This window comes from Temnothorax curvispinosus, unplaced genomic scaffold, assembly GCF_003070985.1.
Source record: "Temnothorax curvispinosus isolate PA1 unplaced genomic scaffold, ASM307098v1 QBEX01017858.1, whole genome shotgun sequence".
NCBI lineage: Eukaryota > Metazoa > Arthropoda > Insecta > Hymenoptera > Formicidae > Temnothorax > Temnothorax curvispinosus.
The window spans coordinates 1-9,271 of NW_020227638.1; the positions used below are offsets into that span (position 1 = coordinate 1).

The window sequence follows — 9,271 nt, forward strand, 5'->3', positions numbered from 1 at the left end:
CACACACACACACACACACACACACACACACACACACACACACACACATACACACACACACACACACACACACACACACACACACACACACAACCACACGCGCGCGCGCGCGGAGTGCAAGGGGGGCCTGCGGCCTCCCCTCCCGCATTCACCTTCGCCGGTAGGCAGCGTGGACCTCGCTTTACAACTTAAATTACAGTTAAGTTGTAAAGCAAAATTATAAAGCACATGCATAGGGGGTGCAGAAGAGGGCGAAGGCCCTCCCCCCGCCCACGCATATACTTTGATATATTATATAAGATATATTCATCATTGAAAGATAAGTGATATGCATTATAAGTATACATACGTTTCAAATTCGCGCACTTTTGCATGCGTGTGTGACTACGGAGCCTGCGCATCCCTGGCGGAAATATTTCTACAAAATTTAAAAAACTATAAAATATAAATGTCAGAATCTATTAAATTCTACAAGAATTTAAGAAGTACTACAAAATCCTACATGAAAATGCTATAACTGGAACACTTTTGTAAATTTTTGAAGTATTCTACAAGTAAGCAGATGTTTTAATTTTTTTAAATTTTGTTTCTTCTTAAATTTTTAAAATTTGTAGATTTTTGTACTGTTTTTTATAAATTGTTGTTTTTCATAAAATACTACTTGCAATAATTTCTTGATTTGAGAACATTGTAATTTGTGGTACTATTTCGTAGATATTTCTACAAAAAATAACCATTTCTACAAAAAATTAAATATTTCAACAAAAATGTACAAATTTCTATTTCTAGTTAAATTTTGTAGTTATTCATAGAAATTTTTTCCGCCAGGGATGTGCCGCATGTGCCCCCAGTCCAGAGCCCAGTGCTCGTACGGTTTTTCGATTTTTTCTATACGAAACCGCAAACCAACAAATTGTAGGACTGGGTAATTCGTGACCAACAAAAAATTACGCTTCGATTACACTCCTAAAAAATTAAAATCGTTGAAAAATAAGACTTTTGGGGCTAACTTCACGTTCAAAATTTTGTTTTTAATTTTCCAAAAACTGGGCAACCAACAAATTCTCTAATTAGTCCAACAAATTCCAACAAAATACCAACAATTATTTTGGACAAAAAAGTTTATAAAGTCAATGTGCTTGGACTAACTTCACATAATAGTGTGAAAATGCCACAACGCGATTGATGCAGCCATGACGCGATGTGGATGTTTTTGATTACATGCGTGAACTTTCCATGCGTGAAAAAACTCATTTTTAAAGTACGTATGTACATGCGTAGACTTTCCACGCGTGGAAAATTGTAAACGCATGTGGCAACTCGTCTCACGTGGAAAAGTGTATGGAGGCAGTAGGTGCCGCCCCCTTACAGGGGGTTCCACTACCGTTAAACTATATAATAGTATAATAGTATACCTTGCAAAGTACATATATGTATTTAAAAATACAAGTTTTGTCAAAAATATTTTCATAATTTTTCTTATGTTTTTAGACTCATTGCATTGAGGGAATAAAATTTAGTGACATTAGGGAAAAATTTTGTAAAATTATTTTTCCCAATTTAATATTATATTTTATATAGAAATATACAACGTGTGTACTATGTCATTATATAAGAAACTTATTTGAAAATCACTCTATTTCATCAAAATATACAAACGCTTTCTGGGATATTCTATATTGTACAATTCGATTGTTGTGATAAACATTGATACAAATCATTTGCAAGCGAAGTAATTTAATGAATTTATTTACAAAGTATAATAGAGCGCGCCATAAATAACAAAATTCTATTTTTTACGTATTTTCCAAGGACATCTCGTCAATGTAAACAATGTTTCATGATCATGATAATGCATTGGCACAAACATCGGGTATTTTTATACGCACTATAAACCTTTTTTCAGTCTGTTACATCTAATATTAAAATATCATCTGGAACATCTATGTATATCTATGTATATATAGAACATCTTTATATAGGGTATATCACCTAATTCCCGCTCACTATTTAATACAGCGATATATCAAAAATTGAGTCGAAAAGTCTTGAACCATTTTTTTCTATAATGCTTAGTAAAGCATTAATTATTGAGTGAAGTCAATCCAATCAACACTGTCTTTTAGCTGGGCGTAGGTCAGTGAGTCACGCGCCTGGTAGTGTGCACTCACTCATACTACCAGGTGCACAGCTCACTGACGTACAGCCGGCTAAAAGATGGCATAATAGAAAGAAATGGCTCAGGACTTTTTGACTCAATTTTTGATATTCTATATCGCTGTGTGAATAGTGGGCGCGAATTAGGTGATACCCTATATACTACATCTATGTATACATATACAGAACAAATTCGATTTGCTAATAAAATATTAAGAACATTGGAATATTACATATTTTGAGTCATTATATTTTCAAAAATATAATGATTCTATTTATATAATATAAACTTATATTATAACTTCATATATAAGATTTCAAAATGTTTGGAAAATGGTATCTCTATTGGGCTATTCAAGAAAAATCACACTTTTAATCGTTCTAAAGTCAAAAGCATAATCATACAAAAGACAGATATAATCTGTTATTTTACAAGTCATGGACAATTTACTAATTTGTGACAATTTACAAGCATTAACATCGTAGTTTACAAATAGCAAAACATATACATCGTGCAATGTCATCTTTGCTAATATCTTAAGAATTTGATCCAAAGAAATAACAATTCACTTGGAACTGCATTTTGTCAGAGAATGACTTGGCTCGACCATTCTGATTTAATCGTCCTTTTCCAACAGAGGAATATTTGAATATTTGGGGAAATCTACGGCATCAACAGGATTTTTAACTTTGAAACTAGGAAATAATCCTGTCATGCTAGTTCTGATGTTGTAGCCCTTGGAGAAACCATCCCAATGATTACCAAAAACATCGATCAAGTCACCGGCTTTTAGCTCTAACTCTCCATTCTTCCTCGGCTTATGATCTAAAATAGCTACATGGGGATGTGGATTTTGTCCTCCATAATAATATATATCGTCGAGGGATGTAAATCTATCATACGCGTCTGCGTAAAAGGTTTGCATCAACTCATATGCGACGCGACATACTTGAGAACTGAACGTGCATACCAAGTAATCGCATTCCGACAGAAGGTGGATATCGATAATTATACCCTGTAACGAAGTATCCGAATATCGTTTTGCTACGGACGCCGTCTCGGCGATTTCTGGATCACCTATTATTTCGTAATTCGGATAACGTTTCCTAGATGTTGTTATCACTTTCGGATCGTCACTAGCTAAAAAGACTCTCTTCACGTCCGGCTTCGTTTCAAGTTGATCAAAATATTGTTCCACTTTAATCATATATTCATCTATGTCATGATAAGCTGCCTCGGTGCCTACTTTGTCTGTTCTACGCACATGAACACCGACGATAGGTTTTTTAAAACCAAGCTTCTCTTTCGCCTTCTCCAGCGTCCTCTTTACATGATCTTGAGGTCGCATTAAATATTTTAACACTTGTCCTACCCACCAAACTAGAGGATGACCGTGAATCTTCTCCAGTCTTGGCGCTAAGTCTGCAGGTACGCTGGGTGGCTGGGACCTTGGTTTAGGATAAACGTTGTCTACAATTGGCAGTGATATTACTTGTTTAGAGGAATCTCCAGGCCAATTAGAATGTGAAGTACCGGTTGTAGATAAACAAGTGTCGCTGAGGGGTTTAAAAACAGATTCCCAGCCATCTTTGTGATATCTCCACCCTTTAGATTTCATTACTAATGTTCTTTCTGTACCGTAAGCCACTAAAAAGCAGTACGTGATGTGATGAATCTGCAGAAAAAGAATACACTCATTTTATTTCATTATTTAACGACTTGATTATCATAATTTAATTTTCTTACCTGACAGCCAAAACCACAACCTTTATTTAAACTACATATCAGCTTCTTTGCCTTATTACAATCAGCAGGATTTTGTAGATACCTTTAAAGTAAATATAAGGTAGCTAGATTAGGTTAGCAAGACTAAAATAGCTTAATTTTGATATATTAAATATTTTAATAGATTATATCATATCGTGCAAGATGCATTACCTAAATCGTTTCTGAACTAGATCAGATAAATCTTTTGCTTCTTTTTCCCGCCATTCATCGTAACCATCTGCCTTCTTTAATTTATCGATATTTATTATAAGTGACTTTTTATGCTCCCATGCATTTTTCATCACATCCTGTATTTCCTTTTCTCTTTGATCATACGTGAATTCATCAATGTGCTTCTTGAACTTATTCAACTCGGCGCTAATGTAATACCTGTAATGTAAAACTAAGCACGTAATTTTTCATGTAACATGTTAAGCATAATTTGTTTTAATGTCTGATCCAGTTATTATCATATTTACCACATCTCCTGAACGTCGTTCCTCAATCGCCGTCGCAGTTCCTCATATTCTGAAGAGGGAACACCATGTTTTGATCCATCTTGATGATCTATCAGGTCATAATAGACCGACGCTTTCTCAAGCTTGTCTTGCACGGAGCCTAAGTGGTCGCCTTGTATAGATTTCGATCCCTCTCTGAAAATTATGTTAGTCTATACAACGAAAAGATCGTAGTACTCTGTTTCAAATTTTTTGCATTTTCAGTGTTGCTGAACTTTCCCATTTATTTTTTACATACATATATACATAATGTGCTGTACGCAAACATACCCTAATATAAAGTTCTTTAATGCATCGTTCTGCTTCTTTAGAATTTCAAAGTCGTTAACCATTTGTGTTAGGCGTTGAGTGTTCTCTTTGTTGGCAGTGTCAGTATCATGGCTTAACAACGAGTTGGACTTGAATATATGAACGATGGATATAATCAGTATCAAAAACCATGTGGCTAGCAATGCTATTCCGAGCTTCCCTAACCAACCAGGTCGTCCGGAACAAATCGCTGCCATTTTGAACAGATGGTTTCCGTTTGTGTCACATTACAGACACTGAAAATATAACAAATAACGTCAAATTAATGTAGTACATACACAAAAGAGATCCTTGATTTGTTTTCAAACTTTGTACACACAATTTTCACTCCAAGTAACTCCAATACTCTCGAATGACATACGCAGCTTATTGAATTTATCACGAATCACGATCCTACAGAGGTAAACACATATACGCGTCATGTAACGATTTTTAACACTTCAGAGTTCAGATATCTCGATTGTATCCTCGCGTTAATTCGCGTAGTGCTCTCGCCGAAACTGTAACTGCCGATTATCGTCGCAAAGCAGGGAAATCGGAAAATAAACGCGTGTCATCTCCTGACAGTCTTGACACAAACAAGCCACCGCTGCGCGGTACGGAGTGGCGTTAATTACTTTCGCTATATGCGATCGTTCCAGCCTCTGTACCTTTTTCGAGCTCATCTCTTGCCCGGCATGACATGCACGTATGTAATGTATGTATGTATATACACGAGTAGCGTGAACGGTGGTATCATGGTGTCTATTTACACCATGGGTGGTATAATAAATCGATGACAACTGTACGAGAGACGACGTGACGTACCGTTGCGAGATTGGAAGAAAGGTTAAGAATGTCAAGATAACCGAGATCGTCGCGAGACGAGCAATCTCCGACGGCGCAGATATAATATGCGGGATGCTCGGCACCGTCGTTGCGCGCGTGCCAACGTCATCCCACGTCATCCGAGTCCGCGGAAGCCCGAGTAGGATATCAATTATCGGTTTCGATCTTCGGCTTCCCCGTGCAATCCAGTCCAATCGCTTTTTCGCGTTTATGACGTTTACGTGTCGGCACTGTAGGCCGTTCGCTACGCGCTTCTCGCTAGATTTGTCCGATTGAATACAGAATACAGAATACAGTTCCCGTTGGAGTAGTAAAATCCCCTCCCACCCCGTAATTAAATCGATTCAATTTAACTATCTAAAATAAAGAATTTATTGTGAAATTAATGTTCACGATTTTATGGTTCTCTTTTGTGCTATGTCCACGACTTTGTGATATGTTCACAATTTTGTAGTACCTACTATTCCGTGTTATGTTCACGATTTTTTGGTTTTTTTTCCAAAGAGAATCGAAAAATTGTGGACATAGCACGGAAGAGAATCACTTATATTTCTTAGCTCCTTCCTCTTTCAGAGGACAATACGGTATACGGTTAATACGGTCTGTTTTGAGCGCTGCATCGCTTTGGAATCTTTGGATCGCTGATTGGGTGCGTTCAGCCGACACTCCGCTAGCCTAGCAATCGTGAGCAGTCGCTCGTTTCCTCTCCTTTTAATCCATTGGGTCAAAGGAGAGGAAACGAGCGAAACCTCTCCTTTTAATCCATTGGGTCAAAGGAAAGGAAACGAGCGAAAACGAGCGACTGCTCACGATTGCTAGGCTAGCGGAGTATCGGCTGAACGCACCCATTGGCCTAGTTTACACCGATCTCTTGATACGCGTATCAAATAGTATATTTGAACTGATCAGCCAATAATCAGACTTATTTACTAGTTATTTACTATTTAATACGCGTATCAAGTGATCGGTGTAAACTAGGCCATTGTGTAAAGGTAAAGGCCTTCACACACGAATCGACGGAAGACGTAAGACGTAAATTGTAAGGAAATCCACCAATCAGAGTCGACTATTCCCCTCTTTAAGATGGAAGAAAAGGGGAATAGTCGACTCTGATTAGTGGATTTCCTTACGATTTACGTCTTACGTCTTCCGTCGATTCGTGTGTCCGGGGCTTAAAGCGGGGAGAACACACTTCTGCATAACGCATAATGCGTAAGCATAAGAAAATTGATTGGTCCATACACATGTGCATAAGGAAATAGACCAATCAATTTCCTTATGCTTACGCATTATGCGTTGTGCAGAAGTGTGTGTACTCCCCGTTTAAATCCAGACAAACTTGCATAGCGCATAAACATAAGCATAAGAGAATTGATTGGTCCATATGATCTATTTCCTTATGCACATGTGTATGGACCAATCAGTTTTCTTATGCTTACGTATTATGCGTTATGCAGAAGTGTGTGCTCCCCGCTTTTAGCCCCGGACACACACTTTTTCGTAACAGTAACAGTAGGATTTCGACCAATCGCGTTGCTCGATTCGAAAACGTACGGCCGTACGTTCCCGAATTGAGTAACACGATTGGTCGAAATCCTACTGTTACTGTTACGAAAAAGTGTGTGTGACCAGCTTAAGGCTGGTTTCACATGGGGCGTAAGATGCGTATGCGTAACTTGCGTCAGCCAATCAAATCGTCTCAGCTACTATACGCGTATGATACGATTAAATACTAAGACGATTTGATTGGCTGACGCAAGTTACGCATACGCATCTTACGCCCTATGTGAAACCAGCCTCACCCTTAGAGTTACAGAATCGGGGTACTGGACTACATATGTTGTTTTAATTGTGGCTAACTATATTGTACTAAATAAGTCCTTTGTTTTATTCGGATTTATTCTTATTTAAGTAACATTTTACGTAATTTTCTAAGATGACAAAAAAATGCTTGATATGTAAAATAGAAGCATCTCCTAATTCCATTCGTAGTTTTCACATGTAAGTATCTACATATTAATATTTCTAACCTCAAAATTTAATTAATTATATATATTTAATAAAAGTTATTTCAAATATATTTAATAAATTATAATTTTCAATATAAACAGGTTTCCCAAAAATGAATTATTAAGAAAAAAATGGATGGATGCTATAAATTTATCAACAACTCCAAACTTCAAAACTACATATATATGCAGCGACCACTTTGATGACAAATTTTTTCATTATTCTGATGAATTAAGAAGCAGAAAACGACTACGACCAGAAGCTGTTCCTGAAAACATAAATTTACATCAATCTTATTTGTTAACAGAGAATGTTGCCAAAGAGGCAGTAACGGATAGAGTATTAGTTAGCAGTATTAATAAACCTGAAAATAATATATTGAAAGAGAAAAATTTAGAATTAAATAAAGATTGTGATAAAGAGACTAAGATATGTGGAGAAAAAATGCCTGTGAATTGTTTTGATAAAGGCTCTTTAAACGAGCAAATTTGTTCACATAAACTAAATAATAGTAGTGTAAGCAATGACTCAAACAGTAAAAAAAGGTAATTAATTCTCTTTTACAGTAATAATAAAGTATATATGTGAATTATCATACATATAATATAGATAATATTATTACAAAATATTACAATATAAATACTTAATATTTTTATTTTCAAAATGCAATTACATTATATATAAATTAAAAGAATTAAAATTTTAGGAAAAATGTATTTACGCAGAACAAAGCTGTAAAAAGAGTTCGTTTTATGAATGGTTTTAAAACAGAATATATATTTCGAGAAGACTTCGTTTCTGATGAAGCTTGGAATCGATTCTTAAGATTCACAACTTATAAAAAATCGAAAATGGCAGCTGCACATAACAAAAACTCACGCAAAGGAAAAAAAATAAAAAATTTAAAAGTTTTGATAAAAGAGAAGAAAAAAGAGAAGAAACACTCCTTGTGAAGTAAAATTTACTTCCACTCAAGTTAATGTTTTTCTGCAAAATAACAAATATCATATCTTTGAACATAATTACAGTAAAAGTGAAAGTTGGTATTCTCCTGAATACGCAGAAGAAATCATTAGACATACAGCTGGTTCAATTTTTCATATTTTAAAACGTAAAATTCACTGTAAAAAGTGCTGTGAACTATTACCTACTATTAGATGGAGCCAATAGTACTTTTAAATCTAAATTAACAATTTTAAAAAATCGTGGAGGCTTGAATTTTGTATCTGATGATGTGAATTTCATTTGCAAATGTATAGAAAAAATCATAAGTACGTTAATGTAAAAATTTATTAGCTAAAAACATAAATACAGTATTAATTACTAAAACATTTGAAATTTTTCCAAGTACAATTTTTGATAATAATAAACATTATCTCGAGCAAGACCTTTTTATAGACCACCGTAATCAATTAATTTTACTTATAATACAAAACCATATAGATATTCGTTTAAAACACGGATGTACATATTATATTGTTTGTACTAAAATTTTTGTGTCAAATAATAAAAGACTGATTTATTTAACTATTTCATATATAATTAACTAACATTGTATAAATATGTAATAAATTTCTTTTATTATTATATATATTGAGTATATTTATATACAATTCCATATTCAATTCCATATTTAAAAAATTAGAAACTTGCATATTGCTTCCTCATCATTACAGATCGC

At 35.1% G+C, this 9,271-nt stretch overlaps 2 protein-coding genes across 6 annotated transcripts; one reads left to right on the top strand and one right to left on the bottom strand.

The window, feature by feature from the left end:
• Positions 1 to 2,156: 2,156 nt before the first annotated feature.
• On the bottom strand, positions 2,157 to 6,172 carry LOC112467885 (alpha-(1,6)-fucosyltransferase-like). 5 transcript variants are annotated; one of them, XM_025036776.1, is made up of 6 exons: positions 6,042 to 6,172; positions 4,714 to 4,988; positions 4,405 to 4,578; positions 4,097 to 4,315; positions 3,905 to 3,986; positions 2,157 to 3,833 (listed from the first exon to the last, which is right to left on the bottom strand). In XM_025036776.1, the coding sequence occupies exons 2-6, from the start codon at positions 4,947 to 4,949 to the stop codon at positions 2,775 to 2,777; spliced, it is 1,770 nt and encodes a 589-aa protein (XP_024892544.1). In that variant the 5' UTR covers positions 4,950 to 4,988; positions 6,042 to 6,172; the 3' UTR covers positions 2,157 to 2,774. The 5 variants fall into 5 exon arrangements, with proteins under 5 accessions (XP_024892544.1, XP_024892543.1, XP_024892541.1 ...); XM_025036775.1 differs by having other exon boundaries at positions 6,038 to 6,172; XM_025036773.1 differs by lacking the exon at positions 6,042 to 6,172 and adding an exon at positions 5,560 to 5,685.
• Positions 6,173 to 7,736: 1,564 nt separating this feature from the next.
• Positions 7,737 to 8,659, top strand: LOC112467887. Its single transcript, XM_025036777.1, has 2 exons — positions 7,737 to 8,135; positions 8,297 to 8,659. The coding sequence occupies exons 1-2, from the start codon at positions 8,035 to 8,037 to the stop codon at positions 8,541 to 8,543; spliced, it is 348 nt and encodes a 115-aa protein (XP_024892545.1). The 5' UTR covers positions 7,737 to 8,034; the 3' UTR covers positions 8,544 to 8,659.
• Positions 8,660 to 9,271: the final 612 nt, after the last annotated feature.